The 26,970-nt window shown below is 46.3% G+C and overlaps 1 protein-coding gene across 1 annotated transcript in view; it reads right to left on the bottom strand.

Moving 5' to 3' along the window:
- Positions 1-26,970, bottom strand: part of LOC137322209 (dynein axonemal heavy chain 8-like) — a 1,675,662-nt gene that overhangs the window by 1,092,425 nt on the left and 556,267 nt on the right. Inside the window, exon 30 of the mRNA XM_067985325.1 lies at positions 11,072-11,168. Within this exon, the coding sequence (XP_067841426.1) occupies positions 11,072-11,168 (97 nt within the window). The remainder of the gene's footprint in view (positions 1-11,071; positions 11,169-26,970) is intronic.

Consider the following 26,970-nt stretch of genomic DNA (forward strand, 5'->3'; position numbering starts at 1 on the left):
CCATCTACAAGGCACAAGTCAGAAGTGTGATGGAATACTCTCCACTTGCCTGGATGATTGCAATTCCAACAACACTCAAGAAGCTCGACACCATCCAGGACAAAGCAGCTCGCTTGATTGGCACCCCATCCACCACCCTAAACATTCACTCCCTTCACCACCGGCGCACAGTGGCTGCAATGTGTACCATCCACAGGATGCACTGCAGCAACTCGCCAAGGCTCCTTCGACAGCACCTCCCAAACCCGCGACCTCTACCACCTAGAAGGACAAGGGCAGCAGGCACATGGGAACAACACCACCTGCACGTTCCCCTCCAAGTCACACACCATCCCGACTTGGAAATATATCACCGTTCCTTCATCGTTGCTGGGTCAAAATCCTGGAATTCCCTTCCTAACAGCACTGTGGGAGGACCTTCACCACACGGACTGCAGCGGTTGAAGAAGGCGGCTCACCACCCCCTTCTCTAGGGCAATTAGGGATGGGCAATAAATGCCGGCCTCGGCAGCGACGCCCACATCCCATGAACGAATAAAAAAAAATAGGTGCCTTGGTGCAAGAGATGGACTGAAGGAGGGACATCCTATATCTGCGGGGTGGGGGGGGGCGGTGGGCTGGGGGGTGCTGGGGGCAAGAGGCCCTCCAAACATATGCCCAAAAGGCAGTGGGAGGATGGGAGGCAGCGGGGGACAAAGTAAATTCCAAGCGTACTGCACCACGATTTCACAATTGAGCTCGCAGAAGAGCGTTCCAAACATCTCCCACCCATTGCAGATAGAAGCGTTTCTTAACTTCACTCCTGCACGTCCTGGCTCTAAATGTTAGGCTATGTCCCCACGTCCTGGTATTCAAGTATAGGAGACCTCCAAAAACAGTTGCAAATGCATCAGCAGCCAGAAGCAATCATCCAGCAACTAACCAATAAATCCTGCATGGCTCTTTTAAATAGCGCTGGTGAGGGGTCCACCAGGCACTCTAAGACATGTTTAGAAGGTCGCAGATAAGACTGTGTGTTGAGTGGAGCGTTAAGTCCCAAAATGGTGTCTCTCACTTTAAATCGGCGTTGCACACTGATTGTATCCATTTTCTCCTTACTTTACATGCTGCCGACGTTCAGTATTTGGGCATGCGCTAATACCTATACCAAGATGGCATCCAGCACACATCAAACTAGAAACATGCGTGCACAGCCAAGACGCCATATTTGCACTTCAAGAGGCCACGTTGCGCCGAAACAATTTCTAGCCCAAAGAGTCTGCAAAGGGCAAGAAGGTGGCAGATGGAGTATGATGTGGGGAAGTATGAGGTTATTCACTTTGGTGGGAAAAATAGAAAAACAGGATATTTTTAAAATTCTAAAATCTTAAATTTTAAATTCACTTCATCATGAGAAACTATTAAATGTTGGTGTTCAGAGGGATTTGAGTGTCCTTGTACACGAAACACAGAAAGTTACCATGCAGATACAACAAACAATTTGGAAGGCAAATGGTATGTTGGCCTTTACTGCAAAGGGATTGGAGTACAAGAGTAAGGAAGTCTTGCTGTAATTGTACATGGCTTTGGTGAGACCACACCTGGAGTACTGTGTACAGTTTTGGTCTCCTTACCTAAGGGAGGATGTACTTGCCTTAGAGGAGGTGCAACGAAGGTTGACTTGATTGATTCCTGGAGCGAGAGGGTTGAGGAAAGATTGAGTAGAATAGGTGTATACTCTCTGAATTTTAGAAAAATGAGAGGTGATCTCATTGAATTGACAGGGTGGATACTGAGAGGCTGCTTCTCCTGCCTGGAGAGTCTAGAACTAAGGGACATAGTCTCAGGATAAGGGGTCGGAAATTTAGGACTGAGATGAGGAGGAATTTCTTCACTCAGACGGTTGTGAATCTTTGGAATTCACTATCCCAGAGGGCTGTGGATGCTCAGATGTTGAGGATATTCAAGACTGAGATTGATAGATTTTTGGACTCTAAGCAAATCAAGGGATATGGGTATCAAGTTGGAAATTGGAATTGAGGTCTAAGATCAGCCATGATGTTACTAAATGGCGGTGCAGGCTCAAGGGGCCGTATGGCCTACACCTGCTCCTATTTCATGTCTCTGGCCTTTTCTTCTTATTTCTGTACTCAGTTTGGGTTCCGCCAGGACCACTCGGCTCCAGACCTCATTACAGCGTTGGTCCAAACATGGACAAAAGAGCTGAATTCCAGAGGTGAGGTGAGAGTGACTGCCCTTGACATCAAGGCAGCATTTGACCGAGTGTGGCACCAAGGAGCCCTAGTAAAATTGAAGTCAATGGGAATCAGGGGGAAAACTCTCCAGTGGCTGGAGTCATACCTAGCACAAAGGAAGATGGTAGTGGTTGTTGGAGGCCAATCATCTCAGCCCCAGGGCATTGCTGCAGGAGTTCCTCAGGGCAGTGTCCTAGGCCCAACCATCTTCAGCTGCTTCATCAATGACCTTCCCTCCATCATAAGGTCAGAAATGGGGATGTTTGCTGATGACTGCACAGTGTTCAGTTCCATTCGCAACCCCTCAGATAATGAAGCAGTCCGAGCCTGCATGCAGCAAGACCTGGACAACATCCAGGCTTGGGCTCATAAGTGGCAAGTAACATTCGCGCCAGATAAGTGCCAGGCAATGACCATCTCCAACAAGAGAGAGTCTAACCACCTCCCCTTGACATTCAACGGCATTACCATCGCCGAATCCCCCACCATCAACATCCTGGGGGTCACCATTGACCAGAAACTTAACTGGACCAGCCATATAAATACCGTGGCTACGAGAGCAGGTCAGAGGCTGGGTATTCTGCGGCGAGTGACTCACCTCCTGACTCCCCAAAGCCTTTCCACCATCTACAAGGCACAAGTCAGGAGTGTGATGGAATACTCTCCACTTGCCTGGATGAGTGCAGCTCCAACAACACTCAAGAAGCTTGACACCATCCAAGATAAAGCAGCCCGCTTGATTGGCACCCCATCCACCACCCTAAACATTCACTCCCTTCACCACCGGCGCACTGTGGCTGCAGTGTGCACCATCCACAGGATGCACTGCAGCAACTCGCCAAGGCTTCTTCGACAGCACCTCCCAAACCCGCGACCTCTACCACCTAGAAGGACAAGGGCAGCAGGCGCATGGGAACAACACCACCTGCACGTTCCCCTCCAAGTCACACACCATCCCGACTTGGAAATATATCGCCGTTCCTTCATTGTCGCTGGGTCAAAATCCTGGAACTCCCTTCCTAACAGCACTGTGGGAGAACCGTCACCACACGGACTGCAGCGGTTCAAGAAGGCGGCTCACCACCACCTTCTCGAGGGCAATTAGGGATGGGCAATAAATGCCGGCCTTGCCAGCGACGCCCACATCCCGTGAACGAATAAAAAAAAAAAACTAGCGTGTGGCACTGGGAGTAATCCAGAAATTACTATCTTTGAGGTCCTGCTTTTTAACTTCCCCCTAGCTCCTGAAACTCTGACCGCAGGACCTCATCCCTTTTCTTTCCTATGTCGTTGGTACCCACATGGACCCTGACTTCTGGCTGTTCCCTTCCCCCTCAGAATGTTGTGCAACCTCTCCATGATGTCCTTTACTCTGGCACTAGGGAGGCAACACACCATGCAGGACTCACGTCAGTGGTCACAGAAATGCCTGTCTGTCCCCAGACTACTATCGAATCCCCTATGACTACTACATTTGTACACTTCACTGTGCTCCCCCCCCCGTGCAATCCTTTGCCCCATGGTGCTCTGCTCAAGACTGCACTCCTTTGAGGGGTCATCACACTCACTGATTTGAGAGTGCCACATGCCCAGTAGGTTCTTGCACTGTCTGCTTCTTCCTATCCTTTCGGATGGCCATCCATTTGCTGTCCTGAACTTTCTATGGCTGCGGGGTGATCACCTGCTGGAACCAGGAAACCTTCAGCCTTCCTTATGCTCTGCAGTGACTCCAGCTGCCCCTCAAACTCAGAAACCCTCAGCTTGAGCTCGAGCAACTGGAGGTATTTCCTGCACATGGCCCTCCAAGACACATGAAGTGTCCTGAAGTTCCCAGATGGCGCAGGAATTGCAGGGAATGGGTCTCAGCTGCACGTCCGTTAGATTTAGAAACTTTTTTTTTCTAAACTCCCTTTAGATACTCGATTATTATTAATTTAGTTACTATTTACTTACCCCGATTAACCTACCCTTTTATTCTGGGTCTCTCAGAGCTCCTCCTCTCTGTTCACTGTGACGTCACTCTCTCTGTTCTTAGTGAATGGGGCTCCTCCCCTGGTGCTCAGGCCGCTTCTCTCGACTCTGCTCCGCTCCCGCTTTTGTGCTGATACCTGGGGCTCCTCCCCTGGTGCTCAGCGCCGCTTCTCTTGACTCTGCTCTGCTCCCGCTTTTGTGCTGATACCTGGGGCTCCTCCTCTGGTACTCAGCGCCGTTTTTCTCGACTCTGCTCCGCTCCCGCTTTTGTGCTGATACCTGGGGCTCCTCCTCTGGTACTCAGCGCCGTTTCTCTCGACTCTGCTCTGCTCCCGCTTTTGTACTGATACCTGGGGCGCCTCCTCTGGTACTCAGCGCCGCTTTTCTCAACTCTGCTCTGCTCCCGCTTTTGTACTGATACCTGGGGCTCCTCCCCTGGTGCTCAGGCTGCTTCTCTCGACTCTGCTCGGCTCCCGTTTTAGTGCTGATACCTGGGGTGCCTCCTCTGGTACTCAGCGCCGCTTCTCTCGACTCTGCTCTGCTCCCGCTTTTGTACTGATACCTGGGGCTCCTCCCCTGGTGCTCAGGCTGCTTTTCTCGACTCTGCTCTGCTCCCGCTTTTGTGCTGATACCTGGGGCGCCTTCTCTGGTACTCAGCACCGCTTCTCTCGACTCTGCTCTGCTCCCGCTTTTGTACTGATACCTGGGGCTCCTCCCCTGGTGCTCAGCAGCGCTTCTCTCAACTCAGGAGGAGAGGTTTAGGGAGGAAATTCCAGAGCTTAGAGCCGAGGCAGCTGAAGGCATGGCTGCCAATGGTGGAGCGATGAAAATCGGGGAGGCCAGAGTTGGAGATCTCGGAGGTTTGTAGGACCAGAGGAGGTCACAGAGATAGGGGAGGGGCGAGGCAATAGAGGGATTTGAAAACAAGGATGAAAATTTTAAAAGTGAGGTGATGTAATACCAGGAGCCATTGTACCTCAGCGAGCACAGGGGTGATGGGTGAACGGAATTTGGTGCGAGTTAGGATGCAGCAGCAGAGTTTTGGATGAGCTCAAGTTTATGGAGGATGCAAGGTCGGAGGCTGTCCAAGAGAGCATTGGAATAGTGTGTCTGGATGTAACAAAGGCCTGGATGAGGGTTTCAGCAGTAGATGAACTGAGGCAGGGGCGAAGATGGGGAATGTTATGGAGGTGAAAGTAGGGGGTCTTGGTGATGGGAGAGGGTATGGGGTCGGAAGCTCAGCTCAGGGTCAAAAAGGACGCCAAGGTTACGAACGGTCTGGTTCAGCCTCAGAGAGTGGCCAGGGAGAGGGATGAAGTCAGTGGCTAGAAAACAGAGTTTGTGGCGGGGACCGAAGACAATGGCTTCGCTCTTCTCAATATTTAAAGGAGGAGATTTCTGCTCATCCAATATGGACAAGCAGTGTGACAAATCAGAGGTAGTGGAGGGGTCGAGAAAGGTGGTGGTGAGGTCGAGCTGGGTGTTGCCACCTGATGTTGTGTTTTCGGATGATGTCGCCGAGGGACAGCATGTAGATGAGAAATAGGAGGAGGCCAAGGATAGTTCCTTGGGGGACTCCAGAGGTAACAGGAAGAGAAGCTATTGCAGGTGATCCTCTGGTTATGACTGGTCAGATAGGAGTGGCACCAGTCGAAGGCTGTCCCACCTATTTGGACAACGGAGGAGAGATGATGGAGGATGGTGTTGTCAACCGTATCAAAGTCTGCAGACAGGTTGAGAAGGATGAGGAGTGATAGTTTACCACAGTCACATAGGATGTAATTTGTGACTTTGTTAAGGACCGTTTCAGTGCTGTGGCCAGGGCTGACATCTGATTGGACAGTTTCAAACATGGAGTTGCGGGAAAGATGGGCACAGATTTGGGATGCGACACACCTTTAAGAACTTTAGAGAGAAAACTGTAATGGGACATTAGTTTGCAAGAACAGAGGGGTCAGGGGTAGTTTTTTGGGGGAAGGGGGTGATCAAGGCAGATTTGAAGGGGAATGGGACAATACCAGAGGAGAGGGAACTATTAACAATATCAGCTAACATGGGGACCAGGAAGAGAAGTTGGGTGGTCAGCAGTTTGGTGGGGAAGAGTCGATGGAGCACCAGGTGGGTCTCATGGTCAAGATGAGCTCGGAGAGGGAAAGAAAGATGAAAGACAGGCACTAAGGGAATGCACAAGAGTGATTAGTCTCATCTTGTATGCAGAATACAATGATTACTTTGATCAATTTTGATTTGAATTTGCATCTGGTGTTGGTTTTTATGTCTCCAGTCAAATGAGGGAGGTACCAATAAGTGTTAACAAAAAGAGGCCAATGTGATGGTTGTTGAAAGAGCAATGGTAAGGTGTGTGGGACTGCTGGTGAATGGGGAGGTGCAGTTGAGGCTAGTGAAAGTGCTCCTCTATGAGCTGATCTCTCAGAGATCTGCAGAAATGGACTGTCTAGGTTCTTGCCTATTGTTCTCGTCTTCCTCATCTTCATGCTCTTCCTCCTCAGTTTGTTGGCTGGCTGGTGGAGGCAAGAGCTGGTCATGATGGCGAAGTAGTGGAGCATGCAGCAGTCGACCACAAGTCTGGATACCCGCCCAGCGGTGTTGCGCAGGGCTCATCACGAATGGTCCAGGCAGTGGAAGCATTGTCTGAGGACGCCGATTGTCTGCTCAATGGTGTTCTTTGTGGCAGCATGGCTCTCATAGTACTCCTGCCAAGTAGGTGTGCGGGGGTTACTAACCGGAGTCATAAGCCATGTCAGGAAGGGATATTGTTGCCCAATACCCAGCCTTTAACTTGGAGGGTTGGTTGGAATGTAGGGGGCACAGAGGACCACCGCAGAATGAAGAAGTCATGAATGCTGCCAGGATAATGGGCACAGACCTACATGATTCACTGCCTCTGGTCACAAACTAGCCACACATTGAGAGAGTGGAATTGCTTTCTATTGATAAAGATTGCGGAGTAGTCATGGGGAGCATGCAAGGCAATGTGCATGCAGTCAAGAACATAAGAACATAAGAACATAAGAAATTGGAGCAGGAGTAGGCCAATCGGCCCCTCGAGCCTGCTCCACCATTCAATAAGATCATGGCTGATCTGATCCCAACCACAAATCTAAAGAACACAAGAAGTAGGAGCAGGACCCGGCCACACAGCCCCTGGGCCCTCTCCGCCACCCACAGGGCATTGACCGATCCGAACTCAGCTTCATGTCCAATTTCCTGCCCGCTCCCCGTAACCCCTAATTCCCTTTACTTCTAGAAAACTGTCTATTTCTGTTTTAAATTTATCTAATGATGTAGCTTCCACAGCTTCCTGGGGCAGCAAATTCCACAGACCTACCACCCTCTGAGTGAAGAAGTTTCTCCTCATCTCAGTTTTGAAAGAGCAGCCCCTTATTCGAAGATTATGCCCCCTAGTTCTAGTTTCACCCATCTTTGGGAACATCCTTACTGCATCCACCCGATCAAGACCCTTCACAATCTTATATGTTTCAATAAGATCGCCTCTCATTCTTCTGAACTCCAATGAGTAGAGTCCCAATCTACTCAACCTCTCCTCATATGTCCGCCCCCGGGATTAACCGAGTGAACCTTCTTTGTACTGCCTCGAGAGCAAGTATGTCTTTTCTTAAGTATGGAGACCAAAACTGTATGCAGTATTCCAGGTGCGGTCTCACCAATATCCTATATAACTGCAGCAATACCTCCCTGTTTTTATATTCTATCCCCCGAGCAATAAAAGCCAACATTCCGTTGGCTTTCTTGATCACCTGCTGCACCTGCATACCAACTTTTTGATTTTCTTGCATTAGGACCCCCAGATCCCTTTGTACTGCAGTACTTTCCAGTCTCTCGCCATTAAGAAAATAACTTGCTCTCTGATTTTTCCTGCCAAAGTGCATAACCTCACATTTTCCAATATTATATTGCATCTGCCAAATCTCCACCCACTCACCCAGCCTGTCTATATCCCCTTGCAGGTTTTTTATGTCCTCCTCACTCTCCACTTTCCCTCCCATCTTTGTATCATCTGCAAATTTTGATATGTTGCACTCGGTCCCCTCCTCCAAATCGTTAATATAGATTGTAAAGAGTTGGGGACCCAGCACCGACCCCTGTGGAACACCACTGGTTACTGGTTGCCAGTCCGAAAATGAATCATTTATCCCAACTCTCTGCTTCCTGTTCGATAACCAATCCTCCACCCATGCCAGAATATTACCCACAATCCCGTGATTTTTTATCTTAAGTAATAATCTTTTATGTGGCACCTTGTCGAATGCCTTCTGGAAGTCTAAATACACTATGTCCACTGGTTCCCCTTTATCCACCCTGTACGTTATATCCTCAAAGAACTCAAGCAAATTTGTCAGACATGACTTCCCCTTCATAAAGCCATGCTGACTTTGTCCTATTAAATTATGCTTATCTAAATGTTCCGTTACTGTCTCCTTAATAATAGACTCCAAAATTTTACCCACCACAGATGTTAAGCTAACTGGCCTATAATTTCCAGCCTTCTGCCTACTACCCTATTTAAATAACGGTGTTATTTAAAAAGGGTAGCCTGCCATGCCTGTGAAACCTCGTGCTTTCTCCTCCTGCTTCTCTTTGGCAATAAGGAAAGAGATTTAGGTGTTTTTCTTGGTGTATAGAGCCTCAGTGATCTTCCTGATGCAATGGTGCACTGAGAACTGGGAAATGTTGCTGATGCTGATGTCACCTTTGGAGGCAAATTATTTGTGAAGGAAGTAACAGCAGCAGTACTGCAAGAATAGCCAGACCTCCTTCTGTCGATTGTTTTAACTTCCAACAGCCTGAACAAAGGATTAATTTTGATTAATCACACGTCAAAGTGTTTTGAGTTCAAACATCTAATGTACTTGACAACCTGTAAATGGCAGCTCATCAAATATAGCTATGACAGATACAGTTTTTAGTTTCTTTGATTCTGATATATCTTCAAAGGTTTTTCAATGGTATAGTTGAGTTTGACTTCCTCCCAGTCAGCAGTTTGTCTGAGATTGTCAGCAATACAAAATTAGTTGAGGCTCCATGGTAGCATTTCACCACATAAGAAGTGAATGACTGTTTCAAGGATCAATTTTATGTTGCAGACTCGCACAGAAGAAGGAACTGTTGCTTTGACATTATAAAGAGACTAATAAAGATTTAAGGAATCTTACAACACCGGGTTATAGTCCAACAGTTTTATTTGAAAAAAAAGATTGTAATTGCTGTAAGTACGCTGTTTGTGCCAAATATGGTTAAAGTTAAATAAATTTCTCTCTTAGTTTATAGCCTGAGCCTCAATCTGATAGAGTGTGCATTTTTCCATTTTCTGAAGTGGCAGAGATCATGTTGTGGCATCTCATATAATCCAATAAGTGCAGAGTCAATGCTAAGGGTTCTCTGTTCGATCCCTGGGTCTCAATACATTTGTCTTGCTATTGGGCAGGTAAAGGCACACTCATAGGGAACATGTGATCTGCTTATGGAAATGATCGGTGACACTGGGGAATAGGTAGTGTAAACATTCTAAAATGTAATAGAGGCTATTTCCCAAGGATGCCATAGTATCCATGTCCTCCATGTCATACAGTTAGTTCTCATTTCCGAACTCATGGGACACGAAGCAACCATGAATTACACTTACAGTACATATTTGGTACAAACATTTAGATATTGCAATTTATATTTGGTTGATTGAAATCCCCCATTCTAATAGCCCACCTGTTTTACTTTTATTAATAATTAATTATAATCTATATTTCCAAAAAAGGTAATTGATTAGTTCCATTATTGCTACTGAAGTAAACTGTGACAGCCAAGAGCAATTCTCTAATTATAGCCTATTTCAGAGGCAACTTAGTGGGGTCGAATTTAACTTGCCAACATTGGTCTTAACGGGGTGGGGGAGGGGGTGGGTAACAGCCTCAAAATGGGATCAGAAGATTTACTGCCCCGTTTATGATAACAAGCTGCCTACTGCCACTTTTACAGGGGCCAGCCACTGGGCGGCCAAAGCACCTGCCTGTTTCGGAAGGTAGGCCCTTTTAATAAACAAATCGGGGTCCAATGCCGTACATAACAACAACAACTTGCTTTTATATAGCTCCTTTAACATAGTAAAATGTCCCAAGGTGCTTCACAGGAGTGTTATCAAACAAAATTTGACACCGAGCTACATAAAAAGATATTAGGACAGGTGACCAAAAGCTTGATCAAAGTGGTAGGATTTAAGGAGCGTCTGAAAGGAGGAGAGAGAATTAGAGAGGCGGAGAGGTTTAGTGAGGGAATTCCAGAACTTCGAGCCTGGGCAGCTGAAGGCACGGTCACCAACGATGGGGCGACGTAAATCAGGGATGCGCAAGAAACCAGAATTGGAGGAGCGTAGAGATATCAAAGGGTTGTAGGAGGTTACAGAGATTGGGAGTTTACAGACATAGGACCACAATTGTCATTTAAGGACAGAACTGGTCGGAGCGTGTGCCATGCAAGCTCCGACCAGTTTCACTGGCGACAGAGCCAAAGAGGCACTAAATGGGTAAGTTTTAAATGAGGACTGCTGCTCTGAGCCCCACAAAAATAACCCGGACTGCTGACGCTGCAATTGCGACACCCCTCTCCCCAGTCGAATTATGCTGCCAACCGGGCAGCCTGAATCTGGTGAGCTGCATTGGGACGCCCGTTTGGGGTGGGCAGTTTGCTGGTTTTACTTAAATGAGGCCAGGGCCTCAAAATGGCTTCAGCCTCTTCACTGCAATGGATGGGCTGATGGCTGCCCAAATGTTAAAATCGCCCCCGATGAATTTAGAATCGTCTATGTGTTTAAGTATATTGCAACATTAACATACCACATTTGGAATTGCCAAGTGTACTTCAGCCTTCAAAAAGGGAGCAAACTCTCCAACATTGTTTGAGTAGCCATATAGTCCTCTTCTGCTTGATATACTGAATCAAATAAAATATGCATATATAAAATAAACATAAAAAAGAAATAAGACAATGTGACATGATACCTTATTTTGCTAGTATTTTGTTTTCCCAAGGCTCCCCTGCCAATGTGAAATTGTGACCCTCATTCCAGTGAATGGAGTCATTCCAGGATGCAGGTGACTCCAAGCTCTCAGTAATGATACTGCAGCAGCTTTGGAGGCAAGCGGATACAAAATGACGGATCTGCAATAGGGCAGGAAATTTGTTGCGGAGCTATATTTTGATGAAGTATACTTTTTACAAGGAAATTTGCTTTGAACAAACGGTCTTGTCCTGGAGTTTCCTTCCCCTTTTAAGTGCTTTCGATTTCAATAATTGCTTTTATAAACATAAAGTCATAACTCCTATTCATAATCTATTATTCATTTTACCTTTCAAGCAGCACAGCATAAACTAATTGTTGTTTTTTTTTTACTGTGTATTTACTGTACCATCTAAGCATTAATAAACCACACAGCTTGATCTAAAATAAAAGCTTAGTTGATGTTAGATAAATTATAGACCACATGTTCCATTTGTAGAATTGGAGTGGTGGGATTTCTGTCTGCCATAAAGATGCTCCTTGACTCCAACGGATCTTCTGGTCTCGTGGTCATATATATATTTTTGCTGGACTCGGTGGCTACTACTATGGGCAAGGATTTGCTGTAGCAGGCCTTGGATATCTCCTGCAGGGCCTCATAGTCAACCACTTACTAGCTGTTGGTAAAACTTGGAATTTTTTTTTGTCTTTGTCATCATAACTTTGTAATCGATTGCAAGGGCTTTCTATATTTTAAATTTAAATCCACCACATAGTGTGGGATTGGAGTAACTGGCGATAGAGCCAAAGAGGCACTAAATGGGTAAGTTTTAAATGAGGACTGCTGCTCTGAGCCCCACAAAAATAACCCAGACTGCTGACGCGGCAATTGCGACACCCCTCTCCCCAGTCTAATTATGCTGCCAACCGGGCAGCCTGAATCTGGTGAGCTGCATTGGGACGCCCGTTTGGGGTGGGCAGTTTGCTGGTTTTACTTAAATGAGGCCAGGGCCTCAAAATGGTAAGGATGGGTGGCAGGAATTCCAGCAGGAATGACACCTAAAAGCAGCCAGCATCCCTTAAAGGGTAGTTGTACTTTGCTTGTGCTACATGCTTCAGAGTTCTGCAACGGCTCCTCGATTTTCAGACAAGGCCATGGAAGTCCTTATTGAGGAGGTCAGCAGAGTAAGGAGGTCCTGTTTCTGGATGATGGAAAAAAAGTTACCAAGGCAAATAGCACAGCAATAGTGGGCAAAGGTGGCTGGGATGGTGAATACATGTAGCATTGCATTGAGGATTGGCAGCAATGTTGAAAACAATTCCATTTGACAAGAGCTGCTGAGGTATAAGACTCTTACTCACACCTCTCTGACTCTGCGCCACCTGTAGACCGAGCAATCAAAAACCTACCCCCACACCCTTGCTTTCCAGCACTCTCCTCCAATCATAGCAGTAAACTTCACTGCACCTCTTTCTGTTGTTACTTGCACAATCTACACCTGATACTATCCTCACAATTACTCCCCTCACTTCCCCACACTTGTGGCATATTTCATTCGCGATCTCAAACTATGCTACCCTGACACACATACCTTCAGACACTAACATGACCAGTGCACCACCAACTGCTCAATGCATAGGACTACCTGCCAAGGAGCCTGCACACAATGTTGGACGGTGTGGAGGAGTCTACCGTCAACTTTTATAGTCATCGCACATGGACTCGCCTCTAGGAACATAGAAACAGGAGTAGGCCATTCAGCCCCTTGTGCCTGCTCCGCCATTTGATAATATCATGGCTGTCTGTGATCTAACTCCATATACCTGCCTTTGGCCCAAATCCCTTAATACCTTTGGTTGCCAAAAAGCTATCTATCTCACATTTAAATTTAGCAATTGAGCTAGTATCAATTGCCGTTTGCGGAAGAGAGTTCCAAACTTCTACAACCCTTTGTGTGTAGAAATGTTTTCTAATCTCGCTCCCGAAAGGTCTAGCTCTAATTTTTAGACTGTGCCCCCTACTCCTAAAATCCCCAACCAGCGGAAATAGTTTCTCTCTATCCACCCTATCTGTTCCCCTTAATATCTTATAAACTTCGATCAGATCACCCCTGAACCTTCGAAACTCTAGAGAATACAACCCCAATTTGTGCAATCTCTCCTCGTAACTTAACCCTTGAAGTCCAGGTATCATTCTAGTAAACCTACGCTGCACTCCCTCCAAGGCCAATATGTCCTTCCGAAGGTGCGGTGCCCAGAACTGCTCACAGTACTCCAGGTGCGGTCTAACCAGGGTTTTGTATAGCTGCAGCATAACTTCTGCCCCCTTGTACTCCAGTCCTCTCGATACAAAGGCCAACATTCCATTCGCCTTCCTGATTATTTTCTGCACCTGTTCATGACACTTCAATGATCTATGTTGCTGAACCCCTAAGTCCCTTTGGACATCCACTGTTTTTAACTTTTTACCATTTAGGAAGTACCCTGTTCTGTCCTTTTTTGATCCAAAGTGGATGACCTCACATTTGTCTACACTGAATTCCATTTGCCACAGTTTTGCCCATTCACCTAATCTATCAATATCGCTTTGTAATTTTAGGTTTTAATCTACACTGCTTACAATGCCACCAATCTTTGTGTCATCGGCAAACTTAGATATGAGACTTTCTATGCCTTCATCTAAGTCGTTAATAAATATTGTGAATAATTGAGGCCCCAAGATAGATCCCTGCGTGAGGATATCAAGGCAGCTTTTTGAGTTTTAAAACAGCAGCAAAGTGAGACTGCTTGTCACAGTCAGTGTCAACAAGAAATTAATAGGCTGAAATCAGCGCTTCCTGCCCAACGAGGGGTTGTCTGTCTAATGACGCCGGCCATACAGCGGGACGAGACAGAAGTACAAGGAACCGATGATGGATCCAATGTGCTGAGAGTCGCCCTCCTCCATTTAACCTCTGTGGCCCTCAGCCGAGCCCGATGGTGTCGATAGTGCAATGGAAATATACCCCCGGTCAGAATGAGGGTGACGAACCAGTACTTGCAAGCATCTTTTTGATTCCCCACACTACGGGCCAACTACAGGAACTTGCTACGAAATTGCCACCCATCAGACACGTCCAATTGCCCGAACCCACCTTCTTAATGGCCACGCAATTTGCTGGCATTCATGGCCTGGGTGAGGATGAAAATCAGAAATTGTTGTTATTTATAGAATCATCGAAAGGTTACAGCACGGAAGGAGACCATTTGGCCTATCGAGTCCGCGCTGGCTCTATGCAACAGTAATCCAGCTAGTCCCAATCCCCCATCCTATCCCCGTAGCCCTGCAAATTTTTTCCTTTCAAGTACTTATCCAGTTCCCTTTTGAAGGCCGTGATCGAATGTGCCTCCACCACTCCCTCGGCCAGTGCATTCCAAATCCCAACCACTCGCTGTGTAAAAAAGCTTTTCCTCATCACCTTTGGTTCTTTTGCCAAACACCTTAAATCTATGTCCTCTGGTCCTTGACCCTTCCACCAATGGGAACAGTTTCTCTCTACTCTGTCTAGACCTTACATGATTTTGAATACCTCTATCAAATCTCCTTGCAACCTCCTCTGTTCCAAGGAGAACAACCCCAGCTTCTCCAGACTATCCACGTAACTGAAGTCCCTCATCCCTGGAATCATTCTAGTAAATCTTTTCTGCACCCTCTCTAAGCCCTTCACATCTTCCCTAAAGTGCGGTGCCCAGAACTGGACACAATACTCCAGTTGTGGCCAAACCAGTGTTTTATAAAGGTTCATCGTGACTTCCATACTTTTGTACTCTCTGCCTCTATTTATAAAGCCCAGGATCCCGTATGCTTTTTTAACCGCTTTCTCAACCTGCCCTGCCGCCTTCAACGATTTGTGCATATATACCCCCAGATCTCTCTGTTCCTGTACCCTTTTTAGAGTGGTGCCCTCTAGTTTATATTGCCTCTCCTTGTTCTTCCTACCAAAATGTATCACATCGCATTTTTCTGCATTAAATTTCATCTGCCAGGTGTCCGCCCATGCCACCAGCCTGTCTATATCCTCTTGAAGTCTATCACTATCCTCCTCATTGTTCACTATGCTTCCAAGTTTTGTGTCATCTGCAAATTATGAAATTGTGCCCTGTACACACAAGTCCAAGTCATTAATATATACCAAGAAAAGCAGTGGTCCCAGCACTGACCCCTGGGGAACACCACTGTACATCTCCCTCCAGTCCGAAAAACAACTGTTCACCACTACTCTCTGTTTCCTGTCCCTTAACCAATTCTGTATCCATGTTGCTACTGCCCCCTTTATTCCATGGGCCGCAATCTTGATGATAAGCCTATTATGCGGCCCTTTATCAAACACCTTTTTAAAGTTCATATGCACTACATCAACTCCATTGCCCTCATCTACCCTCTCTTTACCTCATCAAAAAACTCTACCAGCTAAACACAATTTGCCTTTAACAAATCCATGCTGGCTTTCTCTAATCAATCCACCCTCATCCAAATGGCTGTTAATTCTGTCCCGGATTATCATTTCTAATAGTTTCACCACCACTGAGGTTAAACTGACTGGCCTACAGTTGCTGGGCTTATCCTTACACCCTTTTATGAACAAGGGTGTAACATTTGCAATTCTCCAGTCCCAGCCCCCCATATATCCTCTTGAGCCAGGGATATATGTGAGGCTGGGACAGGACCTGGATCTAGGTCGGGGGACTACCGCCGGCTTGACGGCAGCGATCTTGAAAGCTGTCGGCATGTCAGGAGGGAACCCCATCCTGGAATGTTCCCAGACCCGACAAAAGCCAGAGGAACACCCGCAAGCTTTCGCCGATCAAATTTGGCCTTCCTATTTATGAGCCCAAGGTGAGGTGGCGGCCGACCACCAACTACAGGATGGCACTCTAAACCGTTGGCTCCGGACACTGACCAGTCAGTGCCTTCTCTCGATCCAAGTCAAGGAACTTAATTAATTTGACCCAGACAATGTGAATAACACCGAGGCAGAAATCCAACGGAGATTCACCCTCCTCCATAATACCGACCGAACTCAAGTCTGGCAAGCTGTTCGAGAATGAGCCAGGAAGAGAAACTGATCTGTTTCAGTTTCAGACCCCAAATAATCAATGGAGACAAGAGGGGAAAATCCCCTCCAAACCGCAGACAGAGCTGTGTTATAACGGTGGGAAGAGAGAATATTTCGCAAAGGAATGCTGGAAACCGCGGCGCCCGCGGGATTCTAAAGACCAGCCCTCAAACAAAGATGAGCTGCTTCAATTGATGCATGCCCTGCAGAATCTCAAACCCAGCGACCCCCGTAAATGCCGCAACGGGAATGACAAGCGTCTGGGAGCCCAGGGTCAGCCCTGCAATGACGTGGCCGCGCTCAGCCTGAGTATCTGACGGCGATCACCTGTGATGGGTGGGGTCGCCCCTGGGTGAAATTAAAGGTCCCGGGCAGGGAGGGAGATTATTTGGTCGACACCAGGGCCTCCCGGATAGTTTTCCATGATAGCAACCCTCTTAACTCACCCCACTCATCGGGAGAACCTTATAATCTCTCAGGATTCATGGGCCAGGAAAGCACTGGGCTAGTATCCAAACCTTTAACAGTCGCAATCGGTTCACTCCAAACGGATTGGACCTGTATATTAATGAGATGGGAGCATGGGGACGGTGGGATACTCGAGTCTAACTGGATGCTTCACCATCAGGCGATTATGGATTTAAAAAATAATTGTGTTTGGGCAGGGGCAGGAGGCGCAGGGATTCGGGACACTGTCATGAGCATTCCCCCTGAATAGGAACCGGTGTGCGTGTTACACCCGTCCACTGTATACGACCTGGAACAGCTGAGTGCTAATGCCACTGAGACATTGAGGGGAGTAGTTAAGAAACATCAGAACGTTTATGCACGTCTTAAGAATAACTGTGGGAGAATGACCAGGGTAGAAGTTTGCATCAATGGACAGCCAATGTTGAAGCCACAAAAGCAATATCCCTACCCTGCGGTGGCTAATGCCCACCTTGAGCGTATGGTTAATTCCCTGGTTGAACAAGGGGTTTTGCATCCCATCGCTACTGAGGTTAATTCCCCAATCTGGCTGGTGAGGAAACCAGATGACTCATGGCGCATGACTATAGATTATCGCATTCTAAACCAGCATATCCCAGCGTGCGCGCCCACTGTGGCAGCGGTGGCAGACCTTATTGCCAATATTCCCCTGGCTGCCACCACTTTTACCGTTTTGCATATCTCCAAGGGTTTTGGTCAGTTCTTGTTAGAAAGGAAGATCAGTATAAATTTGCTTTTACTTTCAAGGGCCAACAGTACACTTGGACCTGTCTCCCGTAGGGATTCCACAATAGTCCCTCTATTTTTCACCAGTGTGTGGTGCAGGCACCTCTTTATTGGTGCAATATGTGGACGACCTCCTACTATTCACCGAAGGTGGGAAAGATCATGGGCAACTACTGGGGGAACTACTCCAGTTACTGCAGCAGGTGGGATTAAAGGTCAATCCAAAGAAAACCCAGATCGGACAGTCACAGGTCCAATTTCTGGGTCTTACCATAAAACAAGGTGAAAGGAGCACAGGCCGGGCCAAACTAGAGGCTGTTCAAGCCCTCCCTATTCCAGCGAATATCTCTGCCCTCCGATCGTTTCTCGGTCACTCCAGTTACTGCAAGGAGTTTATTGAGGACTATGCGGCAATTGCAGCCCCTCTGTACTCCCTTTTAAGGAAAGATCAACAGTGGATCAGGGATCCCGGATGCCAACTCGGTTTTGAGTCCTTAAAGAACCAGATTCAACAGGCCCCGGTTCTGGGCTCTATCGAACAGACCCTTTGTTCTCGAGGTAGCCGCCTCAGAACTGGGGCTCAGTGCTGTCCTGATGCAGCCCGTGCACGGTAAAGATCGGCCCATAGCATATGCGTCCCGGTTACTGAGTGAGGTCAAGCTCGGATACTTGGCTTGCGAGCGCCACCTGCTGGCGGTCTTTTGGGCTGTCAAGCACTTCACAGTCTTTACAGGGGAGAGTCCCACTCACTTGCTAACACACCACATACCCACTAAGTTATTACTGACCACACGACTGCAGGTAGAGAGGGACAATTTTGTCCAAAATCGCCAACAGCATCTGCAGGAAGTAATGGTGCAGGCGGCCAATAACATCGGAAAAACTCACAGGCAGAATAAACTCTTACTAGAACTCCATAAACCCCAAGAATGGGATATAGGGGACCAATTAATGGTCCGTAACTATGCCCAAGTGGGAATCTTTGAGCCTCTGTACCAGGGCCCGTTTCATATCGTTGACAAAGCCAGCCTCATGGTATACGCAGTACAGCTCCCTAAAAGGGTTAAGTGGTTCCACATTAATCAATGTAAGAGGTATCCGGGTGACAATCCGCCACAACTAAAGACCCTGATCAAGCTGATGGAGGCAGACACACTCTACATTCCCCCATGGATATGAGAAGAGGATGGGGGAGCGGCACCCATTTCTCCAACACCAGACCCAGACCCAGTAGCCTTTCAAGGGACCCCACCACGGCAAGGGGTATGGACCCCGCACGGTATAGGGGCAAATAAACGAAAAAGGAAAAAGTCACTTTGGTTTTCACCGAATGAACTCATAAACCTCCTGACGAACGAGCCAATCGGGAGAGTTACCCATGTGTTCTCTTTTAGGTTGCTATGGCGACTCCGAAGATTGGGATGTTCTGCAGAATCGTAATGCCAATGCTGGGATTTGTACTTATGGGCCACCTAGGGTTGATCATTGCTCTCCAAACAACAGGCGAAAATTATGAATGCAACGCGAATAGCACCCCATGCAACCACGGACAAGTCTGTTTAAATACACAGATGTGGAGATGCCGGTGATGGACTGGGGTTGACAATTGTAAAGAATTTTACAACACCAAGTTATAGTCCAACAAATTTATTTTAAATTCCACAAGCTTTCGGAGGCTTCCTCCTTCCTCAGGTGAACGGTGTGGTCATAGCATACAAGGCTACGGACCAAATGCTGGAATATGGGATTAGAGTAGACAGGGCTTGATGGCCGGCACGGACACGATGGGCCGAAGGGCCTCTATCCGTGCTGTATAACTCTATGACTCATGTCACCTTTGGTTCTTTTGCCAATCACCGTAAATCTATGTCCTCTGGTCCTTGACACTTCCGGCAATGGGAGCAGTTTCTCTCCATCTACTCTATCTAGACCCTTCATGATTTTGAATACATCTATCAAATCTCCTCTCAACCTTCTCTGTTCCAACGTGAATAACCCCAGCTTCTCCAGTCTATCCACGTAACTAAAATCCCTCATCCCTGGAATCATTCCAGTAAATCTCTTCTGCACCCTCTCGAAGGCCTTCACATCTTTCCTGAAGAGTGGTGCCCAGAAGCAGTGGTGTTCATTTAAGGAGTTATTTTACAACTTTCAAAATAAATATATTCCACTGAGGAAAAAAGGGTGTAAAAGAAGTGACAGCCATCCGTGGCTAAGTAAAGAAATTAAGGATAGTATCCGACTAAAAACAAGGACATATAAGGTAGTCAAACTTAGTGGGAGGATAGAAGATTGGGAAGTCTTCAAAAGACAGCAAAAAGTAACGAAAGGATTGATTAAGAAAGGGAAGTTAGATTATGAAAAGAAATTAGCAAAAAATATAAAAAGATAGCAAGAGTTTCTATAGTTAGGTAAAAAGAAAAAGGGTGGCCAAGGCAAACGTAGGTCCCTTAGAGGATGTAACCGGGAAATTAATGGTGGGAAACATGGAGATGGCAAAAATGCTGAACAAATATTTTGTTTCAGTCTTCACGGTAGAGGACACTAAGAATATCCCAACACTGGACAAATAGGGGGCTCTACGGGGGGAGGAGCTAAATACGATTAAAATCACTAAGGAGATGGTACTCAGTAAAATAATGGGACTCAAGGCGGATAAATCCCCTGGACCTGATGGCTTACATCCTAGGGTCTTGAGGGAAGTGGCAGTCGGGATTGTGGATGCTTTGGTGATAGTTTTCCAAAATTCCCTGGACTCAGGAGAGGTCCCGGTAGATTGGAAAACTGCTAATGTAACACTGTTATTTAAAAAGGGTAGGAGGCAGAAGGCTGGAAATTATAGGCCAGTTAGCCTAACATCTGTGGTGGGTAAAATTTTGGAGTCTATTATTAAGGAGACAGTAACGGAACATTTAGATAAGCATAATTTAATAGGACAAAGTCAACATGGCTTTATGAAAGGGAAGTCATGTCTGACAAATTTGCTTGAGGATATAACGTACAGGGTGGATAAAGGGGAACCAGTGGACATAGTGTATTTAGACTTCCAGAAGGCATTCGACAAGGTGCCACATAAAAGATTATTGCTTAAGATAAAAAATCACGGGATTGGGGGTAATATTCTGGCATGGGTGGAGGATTGGTTATCGAACAGGAGGCAAAGAGTTGGGATAAATGGTTCATTCTCGGACTGGCAACCTGTAACCAGTGGTGTTCCACAGGGGTCGGTGCTGGGTCCCCAACTCTTTACAATCTATATTAACGATTTGGAGGAGGGGACTGAGTGCAACATATCAAAATTTGCAGATGATACAAAGATGGGAGGGAAAGTAGAGAGTGAGGAGGACATAAAAAACCTACAAGGGGATATAGACAGGCTGGGTGAGTGGGCGGAGATTTGGCAGATGCAATACAATATTGGAAAATGTGAGGTTATGCACTTTGGCAAGAAAAATCAGAGAGCAAGTTATTATCTTAATGGCGAGAAACTGGAAAGTACTGCAGTACAAAGGGATCTGGGGGTCCTAGTGCAAGAAAATCAAAAAGTTAGTATGCAGGTGCAGCAGGTGATCAAGAAAGCCAACGGAATGTTGGCGTTTATTGCTAGGGGGATAGAATATAAAAACAGGGAGGTATTGCTGCAGTTATATAAGGTATTGGTGAGACCGCACCTGGAATACTGCATACAGTTTTGGTGTCCACACTTAAGAAAAGACATACTTGCTCTCGAGGCAGTACAAAGAAGGTTCACTCGGTTAATCCCGGGGATGAGGGGGTGGACATATGAGGAGAGGTTGAGTAGATTGGGACTCTACTCATTGGAGTTCAGAAGAATGAGAGGCGATCTTATTGAAACATATAAGATTGTGAAGGGGCTTGATCGGGTGGATGCAGTAAGGATGTTCCCAAAGATGGGTGAAACTAGAACTAGGGGGCATAATCTTAGAATAAGGGGCTGCTCTTTCAAAACTGAGATGAGGAGAAACTTCTTCACTCAGAGGGTGGTAGGTCTGTGGAATTTGCTGCCCCAGGAAGCTGTGGAAGCTACATCATTAAATAAATTTAAAACAGAAATAGACAGTTTCCTAGAAATAAAGGGAATTAGGGGTTATGGGGAGCGGGCAGGAAATTGGACATGAAGCTGAGTTCGGATCGGTCAATGCCCTGTGGGTGGCGGAGAGGGCCCAGGGGCTGAGTGGCCGGGTCCTGCTCCTACTTCTTGTGTTCTTTAGATTTGTGGTTGGTATCAGATCAGCCATGATCTTATTGAATGGCGGAGCGGGCTCGAGGGGCCGATTGGCCTACTCCTGCTCCTATTTCTTATGTTCTTGTGTTCTTAGAACTGGACACAATACTCCAGATACACAATACACAAAACTGGGGTGGAATGTGAGCTGTGAGGAGGATGCACAGAGGCTCCAATGTGATTTAGACAAGTTAGGTGAGTGGGCAAGAACATGGCAGATGCAGTATAACGTGGATAAATGTGAGGTTATCCACTTTGGTTGTAAAAGCAGAAAGGCAAATGATTATCTGAATGGTGATACATTGGGAAAAGGGGAGGTGCAACGAGACCTGGGTGTCCTTGTACACCAGTCGCTGAAAGCGAGCATTCAGGTGCAGCAAGTAGTTAGGAAGGCGAATGGTATGTTGGCCTTCATTGCAAGCGGATTTGAGTACAGGAACAGGGATGTCTTACTGCAGTTGTACAGGGCCTTGTTGAGACCACATCTGGAGTATTGTGTGCAGTTTTGGTCTCCTTATCTGAGGAAGGATGTCCTTGCCATGGAGGGAGTGCAACGAAGGTTTACCAGACTGATTCCTGGGATGGCAGGACTGACATATGAGGAGAGATTGGGTCAACTAGGCCTATATTCACTGGAGTTTAGAAGAATGAGAGGTGATCTCATGGAAACATATAAAATTCTAACAGGACTAGACAGACTAGATGCAGGGAGGATGTTCCCGATCGATGGGGAATCCATAACCAGGGGTCACAGTCTCAGGATACGGGGTATGCCATTTAGAACCGAGATGAGGAGAAATTTCTTCACTCAGAGGGTGGTGAACCTGTGGAATTCTCTTCCGCAGAAGGCAGTGGAGGCCAAGTCATTAAATGTATTCAAAAAGGAGATAGATATATTTCTTAATGCTAAAGGGATCAAGGGATATAGGGAAAATGCGGGAACAGGGTTCTGAGTTAGACGATCAGCCATGATCATTTGGAATGGCGGAACAGGCCCGAAAGGCCGAATGGCCTACTCTTGCTCCTATTTTCTATGATTCTATGATTTTCTATGATTCTATTTGGCCGAACCAGTGTTTCATAAAGGTTCATCATGACTTCCATACGTTTGTACTCAATTTATAAAGCCCAGGATCCCGCATGCTTATTTAACCACTTTCTCAACCTGCCCTGCCACCTTCAACGATTTGTGAACACATACCCCCAGATCTCTCTGTTCCTGTACCCTTTTTAGAGTTGTGCCCTCTAGTATAAATTGTCTCTCCTTGTTCTTCCTACTGAAATGTATCACTTCGCATTTTTCTGCATTAAATTTCATCTGCCATGTGTCCGCCCATGCCACCAGCCTGTCTATATCCTCTTGAAGTCTATCACTATCCTCCTCATTGTTTACTACACTACTAAGTTTTGTGTCATCAGCAAATTTTGAAATTGTGCCCTGTACACACAAGTCCAAGTCATTAATATATATCAAGAAAAGCAGTGGTCCCAGCACTGACCCCTGGGGAACACCACTGTACAACTCCCTCCAGTCTGAAAAATAACTGTTCACCACTACTCTCTGTTTCCTGTCCCTTAACCAATTCTGTATCCATGTTGCTACTGCCCGCTTTATTCCATGGGCCGCAATCTTGATGAAAAGCCTATTATGCAGCCCTTTTTCAAACGCCTTTTTAAAGTGCATAAACACCATATCAACCTCATTGCCCTCATCTCTCCTCTCTGTTACCTCATCAAAAAACTCGATCAGGTTAGTTAAACACAATTTGCCTTGAACAAATCCGTACTGGCTTTCCCTAATTAATCCACCCTCGTCCAAATGACTGTTAATTCTGTCCCGGATTATCGTTTCTAATAGTTTCCCCACCACCAAGGTTAAACTGAGTGGTCTATAGTTGCTGGGTTTATCCTTACACCCTTTTTTGAACAAGGGTCTAACATTTGCAATTCTCCAGTCCTCTGGCACCATCCCCATATCTATGGATGTTTGGAAGATTATGGCCAGTACCTCCGCAATTTCCACCCTTACTTCCCTCAGCAACCTAGGATGCATCCCATCCGGACTGGGTGACTTATCTACTTTAAAAAGATGTGGAGATGCCGGTGATGGACTGGGGTTGACAAATGTAAAGAATCTTACAACACCAGGTTATAGTTCAACAATTTTATTTGAAAATCACAAGCTTTCGGAGGCTTTCTCCTTCGTCATTCACCTGACGAAGGAGAAAGCCTCCGAAAGCTTGTGATTTTCAAATAAAATTGTTGGACTATAACCTGGTGTTGTAAGATTCTTTACTTTAAAAAGAACTAGCCTTTCAAGTACCTCTTCTTTATCAATTTTTAATCCATCCAGTATCTCAACTATATCTTCCTTTACTGAGACTCTGGAAGCATCTTCTTCCTTGGTAAAGACAGATGCAAAGTACTCATTTAGTACCTCAGCCATGCCGTCTGCCTCATGAGTAGATTTCCTTTATGGTCCCTAATCGGCCCCACCCCTCCTCTTACTACCCGTTTACTGTTTACATGCCTGCAGAAGACTTTTGGATTCCCATTTATGTTGACCGCCAGTCTATTCTCATACTCTCTCTTTGCCCCTCTTATTTCCTTTTTCACTTCCCCTCTGAACTTTCTATATTCTGCGTGGTTCTCACTTGTGTTATCAACCTGACATCTGTCATACGCCCCTTTTTTCCATTTCATCTTACTCACTATCTCTTTTGTTATCCAGCGAGTTCTGGCTTTAGTTGCCCTACCTTCGTGGGAATGTGCCTAGACTGTACTTGCTATGCGCAAAGATGTGAATGAGGAACAAAAGCAGTCTCTAAGTAAGCTTACCATAACCCTCCAATCAATTAATGAGGTCGTGACGGCACTTGGAAAAACTCAGGAAAAAGTTAACGACATTATTTCAGAAAATGAGAAATCAGATATTCAAGCTGCAAAGGTGGTAGCGTACATGGTGTACGGGAATTTCCTCCTGACACATGTAGAGGAGGGACTACAAGACCTAGAAAAGGGGAGGATCCCCTTCTGGGTGTCTGATTACCAACTCCGTGGGTGGATCTCTCCAATGTACCCTGGAATTGACTCCCCTCCTCTGTGTAAGATCCATAGATACAGGAGGGCAATGTTGGCCCGAGGGCAAGGTTGCCCAAATTGCAGAAGTCACAGGAATGGGAACTATTTACGGTGTGATCGGTGGGAGAATTAGAGGGCAAGGTACATTCAGAGCATTTTAAACCGGCCCAAACCTTGATAAGGAGAGGCGTAACTAGGAAGGCACCTAACACTGAATGTTGCCACCCGATTGGAGGAGCATTGGTTTGCTCCTGTGATGTAACCGAACCAGGGGATCCGGCATTCGGATTCACCTTAAAAGAGGATAATCCCCCGGTCTGTTCCATGAGCATTGAAAAATGGGGCCACCCGAATCATAGGTTGGTATATGCCCCCAGTGGCATGATCTGTGGAGTAAACAATCGAAAAACGTAAAAACATGGATTAAAGACATGTGCGTTCACAACCTCTAACTTTTGCTTCCACCCCACTGAGAAAACAATGATTGGGGAGGATCAGTACTATCCGATGCACCAACACAATTCCACCACCCTCTGAGTAAAAATCAAAGGAATCGCTGCAGCCGTTGAGGCAGCGTACGTCTTCGGGTATCCAATTCCTCCATCCTCTAAATCTGAAGCAAATCTTGCAACGCACTGCGACCTCCCAGAAACATCTGGTAACCGTGCAACAGAGGGTGAAGGAAAGAGCTAGTCAGATGGATGAGGAATTAGGAGCGGGTCCCTGGTTTGAGAAAACATACAACCTGTCCCAAAATCCCTGGCTACATCTAACATCAGTGATATTGTTATTTGTACAGTCTTGTTTTGTCCTTATAATGCTTATGTATTGCTGTTATATTCAGTGCTTGGTGAGGAGCCTGTGGGCTACCCAGGGCCGGATGGAAATGGTGCAATTACTATACTCTGCGAGAGAAAATAAGTTGTAACGTGAGAGGGGAACTTTATTTGTGCTGCCCCAGTTGCCAATGGAACATGCCTTCTCTGACCTTCAGTCAGTAAAGGCATGTGAGGGTGGAGATGTAAGATGGCCACTGTGTCGGATTGACACATGGAATGGCCACTATATTCAATTAGGAAACTGTTGCTAGGCTGACTGTTAATGAGAAGATGGGTCATGATGCCCACCGACTAAACTGATCAAGCGAGTCTCTGGTCTTGAGGCCCACTGACTAAACTGATTAAGTGAGATTAACACACAACTGATCATCATGTTAAAGTCACGATAATTCAGGGCATAAATAAGAGGGGAGTGAGAGATCTGGGCGCTGCAGTCAAGAACGAGTCCTTGTTTTAGTCACCAAGTTGAGGCACCCATGGCAAGTCTCTCGAGTTTAGAAGGTTAAGGAGAGATCTGATTGAAGTTTATAAGATATTAAGGGGAACAGATAGGGTGGATAGAGAGAAACTATTTCCGCTGGTTGGGGATTCTAGGACAAGGGGGCACAGTCTAAAAATTAGAGGCAGACCTTTCAGGAGTGAGATGAGAAAACACTTCTGCACACAAAGGGTGGTAGAAGTTTGGAACTCTCTTCTGCAAACGGCAATTGATGCTAGCTCAATTGCTAATTTTAAATCTGAGATAGATAGCTTTTTGCCAACCAAAGGTATTAAGGGATATGGGCCAAAGGCAGGTATATGGAGTTAGATCACAGATCAGCCATGATCTTATCAAATGGCAGAGCAGGCTCGAGGGGCTGAATGGCCTACTCCTGTTCCTATGTAAGCCTGACCAGCACTTGTCTTGGTAGCATAAACAGGAACCCTTAAGGTATTTACTCTGTGTATGCTGTGCTAAAATTGAGTTTATCTAACTCGAGATAGAAAAATAAAAGTGTTAACGGTTAACCCAACATTGTGTATATGTCTGTAATTCCTAGAGTCACAAACATTATAATGTAGGGAAAAGGCACGTTCCTTTTTGCCGACACAGGAAACCAGGCACAGACCTGCATGCTGCACTTCCTGTCGTTGCACGCCAGCTGCACATTCAGTGAATGGAAGCCCTTCCTGTTGATATAAATTCCGGGGTCATGATATGGAGCATGCATGGCTATATGGATGCAGTCAATTATGCCCTGTTCCTGGGGAAAGCCGG

Source organism: Heptranchias perlo, chromosome 5 (genome assembly GCF_035084215.1).
Source record: "Heptranchias perlo isolate sHepPer1 chromosome 5, sHepPer1.hap1, whole genome shotgun sequence".
NCBI classification, from domain to species: domain Eukaryota; kingdom Metazoa; phylum Chordata; class Chondrichthyes; order Hexanchiformes; family Hexanchidae; genus Heptranchias; species Heptranchias perlo.